The sequence below is a fragment of the Camelus bactrianus genome, chromosome 9 (genome assembly GCF_048773025.1).
Source record: "Camelus bactrianus isolate YW-2024 breed Bactrian camel chromosome 9, ASM4877302v1, whole genome shotgun sequence".
In the NCBI taxonomy this organism is placed as follows: domain Eukaryota; kingdom Metazoa; phylum Chordata; class Mammalia; order Artiodactyla; family Camelidae; genus Camelus; species Camelus bactrianus.
The window spans coordinates 5,663,824-5,686,919 of record NC_133547.1 but is presented as its reverse complement, the minus strand read 5'-3'; the positions used below and the strand labels follow the sequence as shown (position 1 = coordinate 5,686,919).

The following is a 23,096-nucleotide window of genomic DNA, read 5'->3' as shown; positions in this document are numbered from 1 at the left end:
TCACCCGAGGAGGCGGTGCCTGGAGGCCCCGAAGGCGCGGCCGCCTGCTGATGGCCGGCCCCAGTAGCTGGTGCGCAGACGCAAGGTGCTGGCGCAGGCGCACGGGCGACGGGATGCGGGCCGTTCCTCCCGGCGTGCTCCGCAGCTTCCGCCCCTTGCCTGGTGGGCAGGGGCCGAAATGGCCGTCGCTGGCGCTGGGCCTACTCAGCTGCTCCTGCTCCTGCTGATGGTGGCAGCAGCCCCCAGCCGGGCGCGGGACAGTAGTTGCCGGTCCGGGGCCGCTGTGCGGGGGGTGAGCTCTTATTCGCTCTGCACACAGGGCGGGGCCGAGGGAAATTGTGTCTCAGGCCTTTAGGTCTGTTAAGGTGGGAACGTGCTCAGGACCGAGAGAGAAGACGAGGTGAAAGAACCGGGGACAGCGAGGCTGCAAACCCGCGCGTGTTCGAGGTGGCATGGCTGGGAGAAATCGAGAGGCCAATTAGGAAGGCTTAGCTCGTGAATATGCATGAGAGGGCGGGGCTGGGTGTGGGATTTTTGGCACCTGGACATTCGGTGCGGGGAAAACGAGGCTGCCCCGAAGAAGGTTGGGGCAAGAACTTCTCTAACATTCAAGCGCTACGGATCCGCAGTCGTGAATATGCTTGAGGAGGTGTGGCCCGGATGGACTCTTGGCTAATCAGACGTCGGGGCGGCTAAAAAGAAAAAGGCAGGGGGCTCTCGAGAGAATAGAGGAGTTCAGCGTTCTGAATATGAATAAGGAGGGCGGGATCTTGAGCTTGCGGATTAAAATCTGGAACGAGGTTGTGCAGGCTTGAGGGCGTAGAGTGGAGGATGCAGAGGTGGGAGAAATTTGGAAAGCTGGAGAAAAGGAAGGCGTGGAATCTTGAATGTGCTTGATGGGGTGGAACTCGGGCGGCATTGTGGCTGTTGGGGCTGTTAAGGTGAAAACAAAGCCCCTTGGGTGTTACCTTGGGAAGGACGCTCAGGGTGCCCCTTAACTCATGAATATTTATGATGCTAGGCTTGAAAGTGACCTGGAGGTGTTGCCTTGGAAACGGGGTTCCGCTTGTTTGCAGGCTCTGGTTTTCTGGGGCTGGGCCAGACCATAAATTTTCATGAAATGGGCGGTTCTCCGGGGAGTTAGGGACTGGAGGGCAAGCGTCAGTATTTAAGTATGAAAATCAGGCTCCTTCCACTGCCTGCTGGGTCGGTCGGGCGGTCTGTCCTGGGGTCTGTGGGTCCTGCCCTGCGGAGGGCTCTGATCGTCCTTACGTGGAGCCCTCTCTATCACCTGCCCTGCAGGCCGGGACAGAAGGTCGAGAGGGCGAGAGCTGTGGCACCATGGGGCTGCTGCTGGAGCACTCGTTTGAGATTGGTGAGTCCAACAACGTTCTCACTTTAACACGTACCGGGTGCCCCGTGAAGTCAGGAACTCGGGTCTGGGTGCCACCCAGTGTGAGACACACCATCCATTTACTTACAGCTTTGCACCTGGGAATGTGTGTGCATTTACACTGGGGAGGTGGTGGTAGAAGTGGGGAAGAGAATAGAAGCTCTGCCTTTGACTACTCCCACATCTGTAAGACAAATCCCAGCTTCAGGAAAGTCAACACAGCAGTAATAATCTCAGAGCACCAGTCGGCCTGTGCCCTGGGCTAGTAGTTAGGTGCTCTGTGTGTATTAACTCAAATATTCTTGCAGTAATCCTGCGAGGTAGTGGGTGCTAGGGATAGCCCCATTTTCCAGAATAGGAAACCAAGCTCAGAGGGACACCGGATGAGGTCCTTTTTCAAGTGAATGGTGGAGCTGGGACCCTCTCTAAAGCCCAGCTTAAACTGCCACAATTTGGGCGTCCAGACTCCCAGGGCACAGATGTCAGTAGGGCCCAGAAGTTAATAATCTAGTCTGAGGCTCCAAACTCTGGGGGCACTTGTTATAAACACTGAAGCTGGGACTCTCTGCAGTCAGAACTTGGCATCTGCCCAGGAAAGCCCAGCTGATTTGGTTGGGAGCTCCTGAGATCTGTAGCCCCTGTATTCTGCAGCTGGGGAAACTGAGGCTCAGAGAGGTTATGTGAGCCACCCTGGGTCACCTGGCAAGGCAGAGGGGCAGGGCTCAGGAACTGTGGTGTTCAGGCACCTGCCCTGGGTTGCCCTGTGAGGCAGGAGGACTGGACATGATGGGGGTCGCTGGTTTTCAGGTGGGAAAATGGGGGCTCAGGCTGGGGAAGCCACCTAGTCATGGCAAGGGTTGAGGGGTGGAATGTCAGGAGGTCGCTGAGCCCAGGCCGCCCACAGATGACAGTGCCCACTTCCGGAAGCGGGGCTCGCTGCTCTGGAACCAGCAAGATGGTACCTTGTCTCTGTCGCAGCGGCAACTCAATGAAGAGGAGCGGGGCCGACTCCGGGTGAGGAGGGGACCCTGGGCTCCGACAGTGAGCTGGATCCAGTCTTGGGGAAAGTGTCATCAGGACTTCACATCCCTGGGCTGGGCCCTGCTTTCCTTGTGGTGGCTTTTTCCCCAGGTGGGGCAGCCCAGTAGGAAGTCTTGGGCAGCCTTGGCTTGGCTGGGCCAGGGAGTTGGAGATGCTGGCTGGGTGAGACTGGGGTGGAAGGGGCCTGAGGGGGTCCAGGCCTGGTAGGGGCTGGGCTCTGTCCCTCTCACTGCCACCTCCTCTCTCTGCACTGCAGGACGTGGCAGCGCTGAATGGCCTGTACTGTGTCCGGGTCCCGCGGCGGCCTGGGGCCTCTGATGGCCCAGAAGCCGGAGGCTATGTCTCCTCCTTTGTCCCTGCGGTGAGTTAGTGACAAGGACGGTCCCCATCCTTGCTCTGCCCACCCGCTCCATCCCGGGTTCTACCATTTGGGCTCCAGCATTCGTGCCTCAGTGTTCATGGATGGGGAAGACTTGGACCTGGCCTTGCCCTCAAAGGTCTCCTGGGCTGAAGAGGGACAGTGCTGGTGGTGGGTGCTTTAATGGGGCAGTGCAGGGCCTCGTGGGCCTTGGGGAGGCTGTTGCTCGTGCCTGAGGTTGGCAGGGAGCCTTGGAGGGCTTTGGAAAAGTCTTGGGGGTCCCAGTGTGGGCAAGGCCTGGGCAGCTGCCCCTGATGGCCCTTTTTCCTCTGACCCCCCTCCCTTCCTCCCCTTCTCCCCCAGTGCTCCCTGGTAGAGTCACACCTCTCGGACCAGCTGACCCTGCACGTGGATGTGGCCGGCAACGTGGTGGGCGTGTCAGTGGTGACGTACCCCGGGGGCTGCCGGGGCCATGAGGTGGAGGACGTGGACCTGGAGCTGTTCAACACCTCCGTGCAGCTGCAGCCGCCAGTCCCGGCCCCAGGGTGAGGAGAGGGTGCAGAGCCTGGGGCACAGCCTGCCCTACCCCAAGCTGGGCCAACCTTCCACTGCCTCTCAATGGCTAACTCTGGCCTTGCCCCTCCCCCTGCCTTTCTGGGCTGCTTTGAGTTCTCCTGGCCCCTCATCCTCATCCTCACATGTCTCCTTCTCCCACCCATCCCCAGTCCTGAGACAGCCGCCTTCATCGAGCGCATGGAGATGGAGCAGGCCCAGAAGGCCAAGAACCCCCAGGAGCAGAAGTCCTTTTTCGCCAAATATGTGAGTGGTGCTTTGCCTGCCCTCTTCCCGACAGGCCCTCCCTCCCACAACTCCCATCCTGACTTCCTGAGTGCCCCTCTGCCCCACGGCCCTTCTCTGGGCCTCCTGCATGTAGGGTCTCATCTGGGCCCTCTGTGCACGACCCCAGGCTAAGCCCAGGCCTGGACAGGGAGGGTGAGGACTGGAGCCCTGGGTCCCGCCCCTGCCTGTGGCAGCTCCTGGCGGTGGTCACAAGGGGTCCAGTCTCAGCAGACGGCTGGCTCGGAGCTGGGCAGCGGCATGAACCAGGGCAGGTGCAGCACAGGCAGTGTCATTCTCGAATGGAGGCCTGTTGGAGGAAGTACGGTGGTCAGGGCTCAGCTCTGGTAGGAGAATCTGTGGAAGAGGATGAGGCCTCAGCCAGGCTGGGGCTGTGAGGCTGGGGGCTGGGGGACAGATCAAGAACAGGGAGGTCTTCCCAAACAGGAGGGGGTGGGTGGGGTCCTCCAGGCAGTACCGAGAAATGGGTAGAGGCATCCAGGAGGCTGGGAGCTGAGGAGAGGATGGCCCTGTGCTGTCAGAGCAGCTCTTGAGGCCTGGGGTCCTTGGAGCTGAGAGCACTGGAGCTGGAGGAGGCCAGTTCCCCCCAGGCAAGGGCAGGGAACAGTGGAAGCCAGTGCGGCCGGGGCCTCAGGGGCTCTGGGCCTCGGGTGCGAGAATGCTGAGCCCAACTGTGCTGAGTGCGAGTCCGAGGGCCGTCAGTCCGTGTGCTGGTAGCTCCTGACGTCAGGATAGCTTACCAGCCAAGCTGCAGGGAAGCTGAGGCTCAGAGAGGCCGAGAGCTCGCCTGCTCCCAGCTCTGCCCTCCCTGATGGCTGCAGAACGCCACAGCTGCCACTGGCCCTGACCTGTGCCCCCTCCCTCCTCAGTGGCACCTCATCCTGGGGGGGGCCGTGTTGCTCACAGCCCTGCGTCCTGCTGCCCCGGGGCCCACGCTGCAGCCACAGGAGGCCTGAGTGAGGACCGAGCCCCCTCCCGCCTCTGCCCTCCCTGCACCTCACCAGCCCTCCCCAACCTGTAGTGCAGTAGGGGACCTGGGCCCCCTTTCCTCACACGCCTCCCCTCACGCTGGCCCCCCTCCCCCCCGGGGGGACGCTGCTTATACTCGCCTTTCTTCTCTCTGTCTGTCTGTCTCTCGTCTTCCACCATCCCGCCGGCTCACAGTGGATGTACATCATTCCCGTGGTCCTGTTCCTCATGATGTCTGGAGCACCGGATGCCGGGGGCCAGGGTGGGGGCGGGGGTGGTGGTGGTGGTGGGGGCAGTGGTCGGTGAGGGGCCCAGGGCCCATAAATGCCCCGTCTTCTTTCGCCCAGGAGACACCCTTCCCGCCCGGCAGGCCTGTGTCCTTGGTCATCCTGGGAAGAACTTGACCGCCCCTCTAGTCTCCTCATCCCAGGAGGGTAGGCGGGCTCCCCACCCCCAGGAGTCCCTTCCCTCTGGACCTCGGCATTCCTGTTGGCGGAGGGGTGGCTGGATTCTGGGTCCTGCTGCATCCCTTCTGTGGCCCCGCTGTAGGTCCAGAGGCTTCCCTTCGCCACAGGATTGAGCCCAAGCTCCTAGTCCAGCTCTGACTTCATGTCTAGTACCCGTTCCACCAACAATCACCCCCCCCCCAGCCCCAAGCCCTACAGTTTGGGAACATGCCAAGGTCTCTCCAGCCTCTGTGCCTTTGTTCGTGGTCTTACCGACCTGACTGGCCCTGGCCAGGCTAGATGGTCCCCCTAACTTGTCTGACACTGGATTGGGATGCCCGCCTCCTGTCTGTCTGCCCTTTAGGGTACCCTGGGGCTCCTCGAAGCCCAGAGCCTGGCACAGAGCAGGGGTGGGCTGGTTGTGGGCGTCCCCTGCTCTGTTCCACTGCACAGCCTTGCCCCTTGCTCTGGCCTCTTATCTGCTGAGTTTGAATAATTGCCATCAGGATGCCAGGCCTCTGGGCTTGAAGAAATGATGTTGAAAGTCAAAACAAAACAAACTAACATTTAGTGGAATCAGGGGCCCTGATGATATAAAATAGAACCCCTTCCCCTACCCAGATGTCTTCCCTAGGACCCTGCCAGTTCTTTGTTATTTATCTCCCCTCCTCCTCTTGCCTATTTAAAAACATTGACAGGATAATATATTAAAATAGACAGACGTTTTGGAAAGTTAAAACTTGCAGCAACCAAATGGCAGCTGTTGACTTGGCCGCAAGGTGGTCATGATATACAGGCTTTATTCCGTTGTTTGCTGCATGTATTAAACAAAAAAAGTGGCCATTGTGTTGTGTAGCAGTTTATTAAACTGTCCCCCAAATTTCAGCGTTCAGCTTGCTTCCTGCTTTATGTGGTTATAAATACCCCGACAGCCGGTGGTGAGTGCTGTCGCCGATCTGTCTTTGGTGTGAGTTTCAATGACTTCTTGGGGACGCCGGAGTAGAAGGGGACCTAGAGATATTTTTATGAACGGGCGAAACAGCCCAACTAGGTGCGCGGTGGAGTCTCCTCTCCCTGGTCACTCGATGGCTTTAATCCATTCATTTTCCCTCCTGGAGTGTCAGTGCAGGCACCAGCAAGCAGGAAGGCGTATTCTTTGTAACGGAACTAGCGCCTTCCCAGTTGTGTGCCCTGACCCCAAACTTGCCGCTTTGCGCCTGCGCGGTGTGTTTTTGGCACTCGGTCCTTGTCATTTCCCGGAGAGTGGCCTCGTCCTTTGTGGGCCACCAGAAAGAGGCGCCGAGCTCCTTCAGCCAGTGCTCCGCCAACGGACAGGGCGGTTCTCGCGAAGTGCACACGTGACCAAGCGGGAACCCAGGATCTCAGCGGCGCTGTTGGTATTTTCTGAGACCTGTTCTTGTCCTTTGCTGGATGGCAGCGTTTATGTTTTTGAATTCCTCTTCTGAGTCATCTGATGTGCTGAGACCTCAATGTGCCCCCTCTGTCTTCGATGCCCTTGGACTGGGGTCCCTGGCAGCCCGGGGCCCAGGGCGGGGCTGGGGGGGGTACTCAGAGCCCGCCCCCAGGGGCCAGCCCTGCCCCTCTGCACCAGATGGGTCTGAGTCCGGCAGCGACCCACCGATTCACATTTCCTTTGTGTTTCCTAGTGTGCCTGTTGTGCTGCACACCTGCCAGCATTGGGGTTTATTTTACCTGTTTTTTTTTTTTTTTTTTTTTTTTTGTAGCTTCAAGACATTAAATGTTGTCCCCAGAGTCTCTGTAACTTGGATTTCTTTTTCCACCAGCAGGAGACAGTGCGCGCGGTGTTTTTCCTGTCTGTGGTCCAGTGAATTCTGTTGCTCTCTTTCCTAGATTACCCCAGAGGTGTTTACTGATGCTTTAATAGGCAGTGCTCATGGCTTGGCGCTCTCAACCTTTCGTCTGATTTGAAGATGTGGTCTCCCCTTAGTCATTTCCTTCACCATTTTTTTATGTTTTAGTGGCTTGAGATTTGAGGGCTTGATCTGATTACATTCTTTTCTTCTTAGACTTTCTGGATGGCTCTCAAGCCGGTGGAATTACTCTGTGGTATCTCCTAGTCAATGTCTGAGCTAGTGCAGGCTCCCCTGGGCTCTGTCCTTAATAAACTTCTCTTTCAATTCTTGCCTGTCTCTGGAGAGCTCAGTCACTGTTTCTTTTTATTGACCAGGGTATCTGGGGATATAGCCCGAAACTCAGAAGATACCGTAGCATCTAAAGCCTTCTGCTCACTCCAGCCCGACACCTGTTCCCCTCACTAGGGGCAGCCTGAGTTCTCAGTCTTCTGCACATTGTTCTGGAGATACTCTAAATTAACTGACAGATGTGGATGTACATAATTTTTGCAAAAATATGTTGCCCTGGCTCCCCACCTCTGCCCTGCCACCCGATACAAGTTGGAGAGGTTTCTATCTCTTACGCAGAGTGCATCCTCGTTCCATGACATGGCTGGCTTGGAGTGGACTTCATTGGTCTCCTGTCAGTGGACCTTTGGTTGGTTTTAAGTGGTGCTGCCGGAATTCCCGTATACCTGCATTATTTCACCCACGTGTGGCTGGGTCTGCAGGATGCACTACCAGATGGGGACTTGATGGGGGAGGGTCTCGGCCACCACCCAGCCACACTGGAGGTTTTAAACAGCCCCTCTTCACTGATGAGTCCCAAGCCCATCTCCAGCTCAGACTCCCCTCCAGGTCTCCTTCCCCAGGATGTGCCTCAGGGACCCCTGAGGAAGTTGGTGCCATCCATCCGCCCCAAGTTGGAGCTCCTCCAGGAATCCTTATTCCAGTGAGTGGTGCCACCACCTGCCCAGCCTCACAGACTGGAGTGCTGGTCTGCCCTACCCCACCATTCCTCCCTGCCTTGTCCCTTGACTTCTGCCCTCTCCAGCCCTGGCTTTGTCCTCTCCCACCTGTACCATCAGCCCAGCCTCCCTGGCCTCCTGGCCTCCAGTGTTCCCCTCCAGTCCATCCCCCCTCATGGGGGGCTTTCTGATGCCAGAGCTGCCCCCTCTTTTTCCCTGCTCACAAGTGCTCTCCCTGGCTCCCCAGTGCCCTGCGGATAGAGTCCCAACTCCTCAGCCTGGCTTTTGAGGCCCTTTAGTTTCTGATCTACTCCTCTTCAGCCTTGGTAATTACCACCACCCAGCCTTAATGAATGATTCAGTTAGATACCACCAGGCCAGACTTCAGGCACCATTCTCTCCCCCTCCATCCCCGTACAGCCCCATCTCTCCTCTTTCTGCCATATTCCTTCCCTCTGTCTCCACTGAGTTCAGCCCTCATTCTCCTGTACCCTCACCTCAGCCTCCTGACCTCAGGTCTAAGAAAGGAGATCACCTGCAAGAGAAATGCTCTGTGAAGGGGTTTCCCCACTCCTCAGTTTTCTGCCTCACCCCTCAGATCCCTTTTTTTGCCTCACAAAATGTCACCTGCTCCTTGGCACGGAGGAAACCCACCTCTCATAGCTTAGGGTTTCATATTGTCATTTGGATGTAGTTTAAAGAGCTGTTTGGCAAGCAGTCTTTTAAAATATGTAAGGCTAATTTTAGTATTTTAAAAGAATCTTTATCCCCCCCCCCCAACTCTGTTGTAGCAGGTAGCTTCTGGAAACAATTGTAGACTTTTCTTTCTTTAGCCCATCAGAGAGACTCCAGGTGAGGATCAGGGCCTAGTAACTGGGGCCTCTCTAGCTGTGAACTATTCACCTTTGCTTGCACACCCCCCCTTCTATTCAGCACAGTCATTGCAGAGAAAACAAATTCAGTTTGGCCTGATTCCTAGAAATAGGCTCCCAAGCAAATTTTGTAAACCAAACCCCACTCTCCTTTGTTTCGCCAAGCAGTCACAGGTACATTTCCATGGCAACACAGGAGAGAGCCCACCTACAGCATGACTTGAAAACATAGGCCAAGTCTGGAAATCTAAGTTGGCGAACGAAGGAGCTTGTTGAGTATGATGTTTATAGACTGGTTAGGAGTAAAACTTAATTTTTACAGAGTTTTGCAAAGGCTCCCTTTCCCCTCTCCCGACCTGCGGCCCCTCCCCCACCCCCAGGCACTGTCCTTTTTTGTCGGGACCATTCCCAGTGTGTAATAGAGCTGGGTTGCAGTTTTGTCCTTTGCCAGCAGGTGGCGATGGAAGAGTACACCCGGTCTGGGTGAATGGGCTCTCAGGTGGATACAGGGGAGGTCAGGCCTAGGTGGTCCCTCTCAGTGGAGAAAAGTGTCCAGCAGGGGGCACTGTTGGTCCTTTGGGAAGGTTGGGGTTCCTGTGAAGCCTCTGTCCTAGCAGATGCTGGTCTTCAGGAACACTGGGCACCTATTTTATGTTCGTGAAGTGGGGGTCAGGTGAGGTCCTCCCAGCGCTGATGTGCTTCGTGCGGCCTGAGAAAGAGAAGATGGTGGAGGGTTGGGGAGGAGAATAGAGCAGAAAGGAGGTAGCCTCCTCATGAAGCTCAGACAGGAGTCCAGGGGTCAGCAGAGTCAAGAAGGAGCCAATTCCTGGTCAGCTGCAGGGTGGCCCATCCCGTCCTGGCCCTGCTACTTACATGCTGTGTGTCTTTAGGCAGCTTGCTCCCTGTCTGAGCTCGGTTCTCGTTTTCGCCTTCCTGGGCCTGGGGCAGGCCTGATCCCTCCAGACAGTGTCCAGAGTCCAGGACAGACAGAAAAGAGAGAGAAAATGGGTGTCACAAAAGTCCTTCCACCTCAGGGACTCTGGCTGGGCTGTCCTGCCCTGGGACCCCCCGGGTGGACTCCCCGGCCTCTCAGAACTTGGAAGCCTTGGTGCCTCTAGGGCGGGAGAGGGAAAGGGAGGCAGAGCAGGAGAGGAGCTCGGAGCTGGGGGTGAGGGTGCAGGGCCAGCGGGGGTGCTGGCAGGGGCCTCCCAAGACCGGAGAGAGAGAGAAGAGATGACAGATTCAGGGAGTAAAGAAAGGAAAGAGGGAGAGAGACGGAAAGGAGGTGGGAGGGGCTAAGAAAGAGAAACTGGGGAGAGGACGGGGAGGAGTGAGAAGAGGGATGAGAGGAAGGACAGGAGACTCAGAGAAGGGAGGAATGAGGAGAGAGAGAGATGGGAGAAAGAAAAAGAAGGCGGAGAGGAATGGGACACGAAGGAAAGGGGAGACGAGGGAGCGCAGAGGGGAGGAGTGTGAGGATGAGAAGACTGAGAAGAGGAAACGGAAAGGAGGAGTGCAGGTCAGAGGGGAGGAACCAGGAGAAAGGCTGAGATGGAGGGAGGAGAGGAAGAGGCTGATGGTGTGGAAGGAAGAGAGAAAAAGGGAGCGCGGGGTGGGGGTTGCAGAGCAAGTAGAAAAATGAAGGAGACAGGTGAGAAGACAAGATCGAGGAAACAGAGGGAAGGGGAGAGAGAGGAGGGGAGAAAGCCAGGGGCAGAGAGGCGTGGGAGGGGAGGGCGGGAAGAGAAACGCGAGGGGGCCAAGTGGGGAGGGGAGTGAGCAGAGAAGAGAGTCCAATGCGGGAGTGAAGGGAAGGGGAGAGCGAGGACGGTGGACAGATAGAGAGACCAAATGGAGAGAAAAGGATGGAGGGAAGATGGCAAAAAGATGAGCAGTGTGTGTGTGCCTGTGAGAGAGAAAGAGGGAGGGAAAACAGGTGTGGGAGACAAGGGCTTGGAGAGAGGAAGAGAGACAGACTGAGGAGAGGAGAGAGAAGAGGATGGAGGAGGGAGGGGGAGGGAAGGGGAGAGAGAGGTGGAGACATGGAAGCGGGAAAGAAGGATCCCACCAGGTCAGAGCACGCGCGTATGAACGAATGAACACACACACACACGGGCGGACTCGGTGGGGGGGCAGGTTCAGGCAGAGGGGAAGATGGATGGAGGACCATGTGGCAGGAAGAAGGGAGAGGGGAACACGGAGGGGTGGAGGTGGAGTGGAAAGTGAGGCCAGATGAGGAGAGGGGGAGGGCAGGGGTGGGTGGGCAGTGGCTCCTCAGATCCCAGCCCCACCTATGAGGACACCTCTCCCTCCTCAACGCCGGCTGGCCACCCAAGGGCATTTGTTGACCGAGGGAGAGAAAAGAGTGACAACTGGGAAAACAAAAGAGACAGGACAAAGCCAAAGGTGTGACAGAGGATGCAGTGGGGAAATAAAGGGGGAAGGGAAGGAACCGGCTGCAGAAAAGGAGAAGGGGGGAGAGACAAGGAGAGATAGAAACAGGGAGAGTGGGGCGAGAGAAAGAGACAGAGACAGGGAGAGACAGAAAGAGAGTCAGAGAGGGAGAGAGGAAGACAGACTAGGGAAGGGCAGGTTTGTCAACTCCCGAGGGAAAATGCGCCCCTTCCAAATCGCAGAAAAGTGTCCCCGCGTCCCCAGTGAACCACGAGCTGCAGACGGACAAACACGTGCAGCTGATGGTCCCAGGACCTGGCAGGACATGAAATGAATTTTGGAAACTGAACATTAATCACAGGACCGTTTGTTCCGAGGCAGGATAAAAATACCCCCCGCACGTGGAGACACCCGCCCCTGCCCTGCCGGTCATCAGAGGGGCCTCCCCGCCGCCGGGGGTACTGGGGCGGGGATGATGGGGAGGGCAGGGGAGGGAGAGGCTGCAAACCAACCCCAGGCAAGGGAGCAGGTGGGGGAGGAAGAGACTCTGAGAGACAGAGAAATGGAGAGACAAAGAGAAGAGGGAAGCGGTGAGGCATGTGGGGGAGGTTGGCGGCCATCCCAGAGCAAAGGGAGGGCGTGAGGCCGGGATGGGACGACGGAGGGGGCCAGGAAGGGGGAGAGAAGACGGAGGGAGAGAGTGAGGAGTGAAAAAAACCAATGGAAAGAGGACAGAGGGGAGAAAGAGTAAGAGTGAGGCTAGGAAGGGAAGGAAAAAGCGCCCTCCCCCTCTTGTGGGGGAGACTGGGAGGAACGGGAGGAGAGGCTGGTGTGAGAGGGTGGAGGGGGTGGGGTGGGGAGAGAGGAGAGGCAGCAGCAGCCGGGGAAGGGGGTGCGGAGGGCAACCCCCAGAGCCAAGGGCCCGCCAAGCCTGGCCCGGGACTGGGGACTCCGTACCCAGTCCAGTCCCATTGGCACCTCACCGGGGACAGAGCCAGGAAGGGGGGCGGGACAAAGTCAGGAGGAAAAGCAGGCTTCCAGAGAGGGAGAGAACACAGGGCAGGGGAGTCAAGGTGACAAAGGACAGGAACATGGTTTTAAGGGAGAGAAACGGGGGAGGAACGTGTATGTGTGTGTATGTGTAATAAAGAGGAAGAAACCATGAGGATCAGGGTGAGAGACAAGGGTGAGAGGAATAAAGACAACCTGTGAGCAGATGGAAGTGAAGAGACAGACGGACAGAGGACAGAGAGATCGGGAGAGGAGGAGGAGGCGGGGGGAAGGAGGAAGAAGAAGAGGGGAGGGAGAGAAGAGGGGAGGGAGAGGAGAGGGGAGGAGGAGCATTCCCACAAAGAGAGACTGAAAAGAAACGGGATGAAGAAGGTGTGAGCAAAGGAAACCAGACCGTGGGGTGAGGGAAATGGGTGCAAGGACAGTGTGAGGCAGAGGAGGAGACAGGGCAGAGGCAGAGGAGCTGTGTGAGACGGAAGAGTAGAGGAGAGGCAGAAACAAAAAGATGGAGAAAAAGATGCAGAAAGAATGAGATCCAGAGAATGGGAGGGAGGAGAGAGAGAACTAGTGAGAGAGACAGGCAGGGAAGAGAGATTCAGAAAGAGAGAGGGAGATGGAGAGAACGGGGGAGAGGGGGCTGAGGCTTAGGGAGGGAGGGAGACTCGGAGCCAAGTGGGGGCGATTCTCTTCCTGGTCTGAGCCTCAGTTTCCTCCACTGCTCCCTGGGCGGGGGTGTAGCAGGGAGCTGAGCTGGCTGGGAGGGGCCAAGAGGGCAACAACGCAGGACTGAAGACCAACTGGAAGAAGAATCTGCGCCCCCTCCCACGGGCACATGCTGCCTCCCAGCTTCTATTCTAGAACTTTCTATCCTACTTTCCCTCGTGGTCTCCTGTCCCCCTTCCCTCCCCCACCCTAGGGAGTGGCTATTCTGATCCACATTTTTCCCCCAACGAGGAAATCAAATTGGAGCCCAAATCGGTCATCATTTCAAGGTGAAGATGGTGAAGATACAGCAGTGGTGACTGAGATCGCCACTTAGACCCCTGGAACATTTTCCGTCGGAAAATCTGGAGCTTCCACTGCTGAGAAGAAAGAGGAGGAAGAGAGGAGTGGGCAGAGGAGAACACAGGGTGTAAGGAGAGGCACTGGTGTGTGGAAAGGGCCAGCACACCGTTGGTGCTAAATGAGTGTCCCTCCCCTTCCCTGGTGGAGAGCGCAGAGGGCAGTGGGGAGTGAAGAGGCGGCAGAGAGGAAAGGAAAATGAGGAGAGAGGTGGGGGCTATGTTTATAAAGAGACTGGCATACAGTTGGTGCTCAATAAATGCCCATTCCCTTCTTCAGGAGAGAGGAGCCAAGGCAGAATGGAAGGGAAGAAACCACCAAAGAGGAAAGCCAGGGAGGAAAGATAGCCTAGGAGAGAGGGCCAGGGGTGGAAACTGCCAGGCATACAGTAGGCGCTCTTAAGTGTTAGTTCCCTTCCTGAGAGAAAGAAGATGGGCAGAGGAGGAGGGGCGAGGCGGAAACTCCAGCAGATAGAGTGACCAAGAGGAAGCGTGATGGAAGGATACAACACAGGGAAAGCAGTGGGCACAAAGTAGACAATAAATGCCCGTACCCCTCCCTGGCAGCGAGCACAGAGGAAGCAGCCAGGAGGGAAGCCAGCCAAGCAGGAAAGAGAAGGGCAAGCTGAGCCTGGGAGGCAAGCAGTGACAGACAGCTGATATGAGGAGTAGCACACAGCAGGTGCTTAATACATGCCTGTTTCCTCCCCCAGGGGGGAGCTGGCAGGGCAGAGAGGAAGGAGAAGAGCTGGAGGAGAGAAGGAGCCAGGGAGGAGAGAGGAAATGAGGAAGGGAGGGTGTGAGTGCGGGTGAGGCACAAAGGAGGCACTCAGTAAATGTAAATTGTCTTCCTTAGAGGAGAGAGAACAGGAGGAAAAGGAAGACAGGCAAAAGGAAAGGAAGTTTGGTCTAGGGAGTCAAGTGCAAAGGAAGCGACAGAATGGGTGGAGCAGAAGAGAGGAAGTGACAGCAGAGGAGAGGACACACTGGGAGTAGGCAGTGCAGGCAAATCACGGGGCACACAGGAGGCACATAGTTACTGCTTGTTCCCCTCCCCAAAGAAGGCCCAGAGAACACAGGGAAGGAGAAACTGGCAGAATGAAAGGGGCAGGGAGAAACAGGCAAGGGGAGATGAGGTGGGATGTTGATTGCCTGGCATACAGTAGGTGCTCCATAATTGCTTATTTTCTTTCCTGAGAAAGGGTGGATGGAGCAGAAGGAAGAAGTCAGAGATGAAGGAACAGGGAGAATTGAGGGAGAACGGGAGTGTGAGGAAATTGCCCAGCACACAGTAGGCACTCAATAAATGCCCATTTCCTTCCCTGGCAGAGAACAGAAAGGTGGAGGACAGCAGAGACCACAGGTCAGTGGAGACGGGAGGGTGAGAGGAGAGGAGAGAAAGCACAAGCCATTGCTTGGCATACCATAGGTGCTCAATAAATGTGTGTTCCTTGCCTTGGCAGAGAGCAGAGAGCCCAGAAAGATCAGGAGAGGACAGTGGAGAGACAGGGGAGAAGGAGGGTGTGGGGAAGGGGGAGAAGATGTGTAAACTGCTGGGCACACAGTAGGTGCTCAATATATGTCCACTTCCTCCCCTAGGAGGGAGCAGAGTCAGAAAGGAGAGAAAATGAATAGGGAAGGAAGAAAGGAATTGGGAAAGAAGAATGTAATAGAGGAGACAGTGTCTGTAAATTCCCTAGCACGCAATAGGTGTTCAATAAAGGCCCACTTCTTTCCAGGAGAGACCAGGCGGAGCAGCAAGAAGTAAAAGGAAACAGGAAGGGACTGGAGAGCAAAAAGAGTATAAGGTGCAGAAACAGTGTATGGAAATTGCCTGGCAAACACCAGGAACTTAATAAATGCCCCCTTCCAAGGAGGGGAGCCAGAAGTGTGGGAAGAACAAGCAGAGGGCACAAAGGGAGGGGGGAGACAAGAGAGTGTCAGGAGGGGTACAGAGACATTTCAGGTACATAGAGCAGGTGCTCTGTAAATGCCTGCCCCCTTCCCCAGCAGAGCAGAAAACAGGCTGGGAGCCGGCAGAGACCCGGGAAGGGAGGCCAGAAGGAGGAGGGTGAGGGAGGCAGGCGGGGTAGTGTGAGGGGAGAGGCAGCCGCCCGGCTTTTGGTGGCTGCCCCTCCCCCCGGACCTAGCCCATCCCCCAGCTGCCCCGTCGGAGCCAGGACAAGGGCCCCTTGTCCTGGGCCTGGCACAGCCTGGCAGGAGGGGGAGGGGGGCGCCCAGCCCTGTCGGCTGTGCCTGGGGGGATGCGGGCACTGCCTAATCTCTTGTCTTTCAGCCTCCGAGTCTCTGTGTCTCTGCATCTCTCTATCTCAGAGGTTACTCCCCCGTCCCCCAACTCACTCTCTGGGTCCTGCTGTCCCACTGGCTCTCCCGCCTGAGTCCATGCCCCCCACCCCACCCTACGCCATCCCGGTCTGTCTTTCTGTTTCTCTGCCACTGAGTCCCTGTCTCTTGCTGTCTCTGGATCTCCCTCTGCGTCCATTTCTCTGTCTTTCTACCCCATCTGTCTGTCTATCAGCCTCTGTTTCTTGTCCTCTCTGGGAGGGAGGAACCTCGACGCTGACCCCAGCCCCAGGTTCCCGACCCCCACCCAGCCGGGACCAGGGCTGGGATGCCGAGCTCAGAGGCAGAGGGGTGAGGAAGGAAAGGAGGCAAGAGGAGCAGAAGGGTCAGGACAGAAACAGCTTTATTCAGCAGAAACTGCAGCAGAGAGCCTGGTGGCCTCCGTCCAGGGAGCTGGAGAGGTCGGGTCAGAGATGGGGAGAAGGGGTGTGGGAGAGAGACAGAGAGAGAAAGTTAGGGAGAGAGAGGGAGAGGCAGACAGGACAGGGAGAGATTGAGAGAGACCAAGAGAGAAGTAGGGGGAGAGACAGACACAGACAGGGGAGAAGGGAGAGGGTGGAAGGGTCAGAGATGGAGAGAGAGATGGGGAGGGAGAGAGGGAATAAGGGAGGGAGAAGTGGAAAGAAAGAGACAGGGAGAGAGAGAGAGAGCGAGAGAGGGGGAAAGACACAGAGAGATGAGAGAAATGATGGAAGAATAGAGAGAGGAAGAAGGAGGAACAGAGGCAGAGTTAGCAACGGGACAGGAAAAATGGACAGCAGAAGGGTCTGGGATGGGAAGAGACAGAGAAAGACAGATGGAGGAGAGAGAGAGAGAGAGAGAGAGAGAGAGAGAGGAGAGGGAGAGAGAGAAACACAGAGAAACAGAGAAAAAGAAGCAGAGAGAGAGAAAAAAACAGAGTAAGAGATGGCAACAGAGAGAGAGAGAGACTGAGAGCCGGAGAGGCGAGCCGCGGTGCGGGCGGGACGGCGGGGAAGTCAGGAAGGAGCGCGGCCCCTCTCACCTGGCGTCGCCGGCGGCCGCCCCCCCTGAGCCCAACCGGCCGATTTAAAGGGCGCCTGTGGGGCGGGGTCGCTCCCCCAACTGCCTTATCTGGCCAGTCCCGGGCTCTGCGAGCTAAATCGGGCCTCAGCTGTCAGCACCCGGGGGGGGCGCAGGACAGCTGTCACCTCCGCCGGCACCTGCCTCATGACCGCGGCCCCCTCCTCCCTGCCTGCCACGGGGTGGGCACTGAGAGGCCCCTGCGGCTCTGCATGGGGCGCCCTCAATGGGCAACTGGGGACCCCCAGGAACCCCTCATCCCCCAAAGCTCTCAGACCAGCCTGGCTCAGGTGTTGTGAGAAGTGGGGGCCCCAGCAGGTGGGGGCCAGCGAGGCTGCACGGGGTGGTCTGCACCCACCATTAGGGGCAAACAATAAGCGCTCGATCCGTGCACAGGTTTGGCCTGTTGGTGCTCCAGACTGTGCTAAGCGGGAGGGGTTAGCACAGGAGCGGGGCTGGGAGCAGGAGGGAGGCTGCTGGGACCCCCACACCAACCTCCCCTCCCCCCCTCGCCCTGTGGGCTCCACTCAGACCATATTAGGTCACAGCTGAGGCGGCACCTGGAGAGGTCACTCAGGCCCAGGAATAGAAACACTCAGGGAGCCCCGCCAGGCTGTCTGGGACAGGATGGGGCAGGCGATGGGCACAGGAGGGGGCCCCAGAGGGCTCAGGGAGACAGACTCAGAGACAGAAACTGAGAGAGACACGGACAGAGAGAAACACCCAGAAAGAGAGACCAAGAGGGGGACACAAAGGGAGAGACAGAGGGGGTCAGAGACTGGGGGTGGGGGCCGCCCCCAGAGTTGGGGTGTCCTGGGACCCTGACAATTTCCCCTCGTGTGCTGTTTGACTTCTCACCTTACAAGCTGCCCTTTGACCTCAGGAAGTCTTGGGAACCAGAACCCTCCAAGTCCAAGTACCCCCATCGCCACGGGCCACCGGGTCCTGCTGGTGTCCGCTCCCTGGCTACCTCTGGAGGCCCTGTGGGCTGCGGGGCCAGGATCCATCCTTGTCTCTTATCACCTCCTCAGACAGCTACCGGGAGGAATTACTCCCCCAGCATTCCAGGGCTAATTCCCGGTTGTTTCCAATTCTGGAATGCCCAGTCTCCCCTACCACTGGCTTCCTGGAGAGCCCCCCTCAGCCTTCTAGAGCCAGCCCAGCCCCATCACGTCCCCCCACCTTCCTGTGGTCCCCACATTGTCTCATGAGACCCCTGTGAAAGCCCCCACCACTGGGACCAGGGGTCTTCACATCCCCTGTGTTTTCCTCCCAGCCCAGGAGGGTGAGCACCCAGCTGCACAGGCCAGACCCAGAGCTGCGGCTCAGGGAGCTGGGTGTGAATGGCTGCCAGGACAAGGAAGCTGCAGGGAGGGACACTGGGCCCTGGGGAGGGCACAGAACAGGAGAGGGGCTGCTCAGGTGAGAATGTGGAGAGAGGACATCTAATGGGAGCCTGTCCTTCCTCTGCTCCAGTCCCACCGGGCACCATCTTCCCCCTCCATCACCTCTCTGCTCTCTCTCCCTACCTCCCTCTGCTCCAGCCATGCCGGCCTGCCTCAGGACCTTTGCACTGCCTGTTCTCTGCCTGGAATGCTCCCGCAGACCTCCCTGTGGCTCCCTCCGTCCCCTCTTTCCAGTCTTTGCTCACACTCCTTCTCAGTGACACCTTCCTCTGCCCTAAAGAATTCTAATGTTATATTAGTTTCCTCTGGCTACTCTAACAAACTTAGTGGCTTAAACACACACTGATTCTCTTATATTTCTGGAGAGGGGAGGTCCAAAATGAGTCTCACTGGGTTACAGTCAGGATGTGGGCAGGTTGGTTCCTTCTTGGAACCTGGGGAATAATCTGTTTCCTTGCCTGGTCCAGCTCCCTGAGGCCACCTGCATTTCCTGGCTTCTGACCACCTCTTGTCTTCAAACCACCCTTCTGCCCCCTGCCCCATGTAGCATCTCTCTGACCTGGCTTCCTTCCACATGTCTCTTTCTCCAACGTTCCTTCCCTGTTTCCTTCTCCACTTTTAAGGACCTCGGGATTACATTGGGCTGACCCGGACCAGGACAGTTTCCCGATTTTAAGGGCGGCACATTAGCAACCTTCGTTCCCCTTTGTCTGGTATTCAAACATATTCGCAGGTTCCAGGGAACCTCATGAAGGCAAGGATTTGTGTTTTCCCTTGGGGCCTCCACCCCCTCCTCATGAGGAAACTGAGGCCCTAAGAAGTGAGTGACTCCTGTGAGGTGGCCAGGCTGGGAGGTGGCAGAGGGCCCAGCTGCTGGCAAGGCCTGCCTGGGCCTCTTTGATAAACTAGAGTAACTGAAGGCAAGGGGCCCCACCCCGGTGCAAGGCGGGCCAGGCCAGGGGCAAATCATCAGGTTTATTGAGGCAGCCGTGGCACTGGGGAGCAGGGAATTTGGAGAAGGGCCTGGGGCCTCCACTAGGTCCATGAGCTGTGAGGCCTGGCCCCTTTCCCGGAGCTTGGGAGCCAGACGTGGACGTGCAGGGTCCATGCCAGGCTGGCAGCCGTGGTCCCCTCCTCCTCGGGGTCAGTCTGTCCGCAGCCAGGAGCCCTTCTCCTCCACCTCCTTGGTCACCACGAGCAGCACCTCGCACAGGCCCTGAGCCATCTCGGCCGCCAGGAAGGCCCTGGGAGGAGAGATGGGGAGACTGAGGCCTGGGGGAACTGGGGGTTGCCTCCCAGGGAGGGGGTTCTGGCGCCTGGCCCCACCCCAGAGTCACTCCCCCTCACCTGACGCCATCCTCGTCCCCCAGGATCTCGGGCGCCCGCAGCTTGGAGTCCAGATTGTAGTAGATGCCGTCCACCTGGCGCAGGGCCACCCAGTGCCGCCGGCGCAGTGGCAGGGACAGCAGCCCCAGCGACACGGGTGAGGGCAGGTTCAGGATCAGCCCCAGCACCTGGGGCAGGGCCAGCTGGGACAGGGGCCTGAGTGGCGGGGCAGAGACACCATGGTCAGGGCCCGGCCCTCAGTGTGTGCCTGCCGGCCTGACATTACAGGGTGTGTGGAGCCCAGGGACTCTCTTCCATCTGCCCACCCTTTGCTTCCTTCCACTCATCTGCCCCCCACCTCCCGAAGCCTTCCAGGCAGCCATCTACCCGACAGCTTACCCACCGTCCACCGCTGATTCTACCCATTAGCCATCCATTATACACTGCCCACCCATCAAACCCCTCAGCTGTCTAACAACCACTCACCGTCCAACTACCCATCTATTATTCACCCAAACATCATCCCCCTCACTGATGCAATCAACCATCAGCCAGCCAGCCATCAACCCAACTTCTCCACCAGCCACCCAACTCCTCAGCCACCCTTTACTCATCCACCCATCCGTCCGTCCGTCTGTCCATCCATCCATCTACCCAACCACCTACTGGCTATCCACTGCCTATCAACTATCCATCCTTTATTCACTCAACCACTCATCCATTCATATATCCCATCACCCAATCACCACCTACCCAACACATCCAACCATCCATCCACCATCCACTTAGTCACCCAGTTCCCATCAATCTACCATCATCCATCCATCAATTCATCCCGTTGACCGTTTAATCATCCCTCTGCCATCTCCCAGCCATCCATCATCCACCCTTGCAAATCTTCCACTCATCTCCCCCTTCCTTCCTCCCTCTATCCACCCAGCCCCTCCTCTTGCTCTATCCCACCCTGACTGCCATCACACTGCACCCACTGTGCCAAGCTCAGCACACATGATGCAGCACTTTGGGTCACACCTCCTTCTGTCCCACCACACGGCAGCTAGGCCCTGTCCCTGCAGGGCGGCCATGATCACGTTGACGTCATAGTTGCCAGTGCCCAGGAGGCTGCGATGGGGGTTCAGCCGGGAGTCTGGAGCCAACCTGGTTGGGAGGTGGTCAGGTCCTGAGTTGGTGGGTCCTTGGAAAGGCCTCACCCTCCCACAAAGCCCCAGGGTCCGTAAGTCACCCAGCCTTTGGACTCTTCACCCTCTCTTCTGCCTCCATGACTCATCAGCCCCAAGCCCTGTTTCTCCTGTCCCCAGACTCTCTGCCCTGTCCTCCAGGATTGGTGCCCTGTCCTCCAACCACATCTCTCTGCTCAGGCCTTGCCCTCCTCTACCTGGACCCTCACTTGGCTTCCAATCTCCCCCCTCCAGTCCTTCTCCAACAGAGGCTGGGGGCTCTTGCTACACTCAGCACTGATGCTGCCCCACTGCTGCTCCCAGCCCTCCCTGGCACCCCCATCACCCCAGAATAGAGTCCCAGCCTCTCGGCCTGGCCTTTGAGGCCTTGCATGGTCTGGTCCCTGCTGGCCTTCTAGCTTCAGTCCCGTCACACCCCTCTGTAGTCACCTTGTCCCCAACCACATCTCCTGTGCTCCTGTCTCCCTGCCAGACTTTCCTCCAGCGGCCCCCCAGCCCAGAAGGCCCACCCTGCCACCACTCTGGGCCCCACCTTGTCTGGACAAGGGCACCTTTGTTCTGTCTTTGGGCCCTTGGTGGGCAGGGCAGGGGGAGGGGTGGGCGAGGGGAAAGTTGTGTATTCTTTTTCTGTGGATCTGTTTCCCTGGCTTCCCTTGAGACAGGGCTCATAGCAGACTCCTCTCTGGGTCTCCAGCCTGGCCTTACCATGAAAGAGTTGGTTGATCCCTGTTTTGAATGATAGGAGAGGAATAGATTCAAAAATAGTCAGAGGGGCTGGGGCTCTGCCTGAGGATGCTGGGGTTGGGGGCATGGGAGGGCTGTGAGTAAGAGATAGGGAGACAGGGTCATCTCTGGGTGTAGGATCAGCAAGGGACTGACTGCAGGGGAGGAACTGAAGGCTGAGGGGAGGGTCCAGGAGACGATGGGACCAGAGCTGTGGAGACGGAGAGGAGGGGATCGGGCAGAGAGATAATAAAGATGTAATGTTTGAATCTTGAATAGTGAGGAGCAGCATTCCAGGCTGCCAAGAGCAGGAAGCTGTGCCAGGCAGATAGAACAGCCCGTGCAAACACCCAGAGGCACCATGAGGGGGTGCTCATTGAGGGACTGGAGAGGAATTAGTTTGAGGGGAGCAGTGAGATATGAAGCTGCAGGGGCAGGTGGGGATCAGAGCACATAGGGTTTTGGTATCAGAGTGAGGAGATTGGGGCTTCTCCCAGGGGTGCTGGGGAGCCACAGGAGAGCTGGGAGCAGGGGAGGAGCAGGGTCAGTGCTGGAGCTCTGTGTAGCATGGACTGAATGAGATAAACCAGAAGCTGAGAGGCCAGAGGAGAGTGGGGAGTAGGGCCCAGAAAACAGGATGAGGCCTGATCTAGGGGCCAGACCGGGGGACGAACATGTGCAGGAGGCAACATCTCCGTCTCTGAGTCCCAGAGTCCAGCCCAGGCAGATGGGGCAGCAGAAAGGCCCGGGCTCTGCCCCTGCCTTGCTGTGCGGCCCAGGTGGATTGCTCCGCCTCTGTGAGCCCTGCTTCTCCAGGGGTTAGGGTGGGTGATGGTCACCTCTTGCAGATTTCATCAGCAGCCTCCTGGCTGAAGAGCCGCTGCTGCAGGACGTTGTTGAGGGCGTGGACGGCACAGAGCTCCAGGCGTTGCCGTTCGTGGTACACGGAAGGTTGGCTTGGCTGAGCTCCTGGGGCCTGGGACATGCCGTCCTCGGCTCCTGCTTGGGGGGTAGGGGAGAAGGTACTCAAGGGCCTGGGATCTGGAAGCCCAACCTACCAGCAGGCCCTGGGGGCACTGTCATTGACTGGGGGCTCGGGCAGCCTGAGGCGACCGTGGGCCCCTGACTCTGCTCTCCTGGCAACAGAGTACCTCCATCGCCTGTTTCTAGAAAACTAGCTCTCTCTTCTGCTCACTTAACAACAGAGGATCACTCCCGCCACATCTTTAAGTCAAAGGGTCCTTATGGTGGTCACCTAGCAACAGAACCCCCCCTCCCCTGTCCCTAGGTAACAGGCTTCCTTTCTGGTTACCTAGCAACAGAGGGCCACCTCACCCCCACCACACTAGGTAACCAGTTTCTCCTCTGGTTACTTAGCAATAAAGGAATCCTCTCCTGTTTCTAGGTAACAGGGTCTCTTCTAGTCGCCTAGCAACAGGAGACTCCCCTCCCTTGTCGCTAAACAACAAGAGTTCTCTCCTCCTGTCACCTGGCAACAGGGCCCCCTCCCCCGACACCAAGTAACAGAGACGTTTCCCCGACCCGTACCCCAACCGCGGCGCTCGCCCGTTGCCTGGCAACGCCCCTCACCCCGCCTGACTCTCTGTTCTCCCGAACTGGGGGCTCCCGCATTCCCCTGGGCGGCGGCTCTGGGCTCCGAGAGCTAGGCGGGCGGCACCGCGCTGACTGGGCAGAGAGACGGACTACGGCTCCCGGCGCCGCCTGCGAGCCGGACTACGACTCCCGATGACCCTCGCGAGAGCGTTTGCTCCTCGCGGAACGCCGGGCAGCG

The 23,096-nt window shown here is 57.8% G+C and overlaps 3 protein-coding genes across 8 annotated transcripts; 1 reads left to right on the top strand and 2 right to left on the bottom strand.

Annotated features, from left to right (window-relative positions):
• Positions 1-108: 108 nt before the first annotated feature.
• On the top strand, positions 109-5,950 carry EMC10 (ER membrane protein complex subunit 10). Of its 2 annotated transcripts, XM_074371059.1 has the most exons (8): positions 109-292; positions 1,303-1,375; positions 2,298-2,407; positions 2,691-2,795; positions 3,156-3,337; positions 3,518-3,611; positions 4,520-4,606; positions 4,815-5,950. In XM_074371059.1, exons 1-7 carry the CDS (start codon positions 179-181, stop codon positions 4,604-4,606), a joined length of 765 nt encoding a protein of 254 aa, XP_074227160.1. In that variant the 5' UTR covers positions 109-178; the 3' UTR covers positions 4,815-5,950. The 2 variants fall into 2 exon arrangements, with proteins under 2 accessions (XP_074227160.1, XP_074227159.1); XM_074371058.1 differs by lacking the exon at positions 4,520-4,606 and having other exon boundaries at positions 110-292.
• A 3,098-nt stretch (positions 5,951-9,048) lies between these two features.
• LOC123614557 (uncharacterized) lies at positions 9,049-16,799 on the bottom strand. Its single transcript, XM_074370842.1, has 3 exons — positions 16,718-16,799; positions 9,653-11,052; positions 9,049-9,488 (listed from the first exon to the last, which is right to left on the bottom strand). The coding sequence occupies exons 1-2, from the start codon at positions 16,797-16,799 to the stop codon at positions 10,022-10,024; spliced, it is 1,113 nt and encodes a 370-aa protein (XP_074226943.1). The 3' UTR covers positions 9,049-9,488; positions 9,653-10,021.
• Positions 16,800-19,012: 2,213 nt separating this feature from the next.
• JOSD2 (Josephin domain containing 2) lies at positions 19,013-23,042 on the bottom strand. Of its 5 annotated transcripts, none has more exons than XM_010947027.3 (5): positions 22,895-23,042; positions 22,144-22,303; positions 20,415-20,540; positions 19,404-19,598; positions 19,013-19,300 (listed from the first exon to the last, which is right to left on the bottom strand). In XM_010947027.3, the coding sequence occupies exons 2-5, from the start codon at positions 22,287-22,289 to the stop codon at positions 19,201-19,203; spliced, it is 567 nt and encodes a 188-aa protein (XP_010945329.1). In that variant the 5' UTR covers positions 22,290-22,303; positions 22,895-23,042; the 3' UTR covers positions 19,013-19,200. The 5 variants fall into 5 exon arrangements, with proteins under 5 accessions (XP_010945329.1, XP_045366703.1, XP_010945328.1 ...); XM_045510747.2 differs by having other exon boundaries at positions 22,144-22,306; positions 22,895-23,031; XM_010947026.3 differs by having other exon boundaries at positions 22,853-23,000.
• Positions 23,043-23,096: the final 54 nt, after the last annotated feature.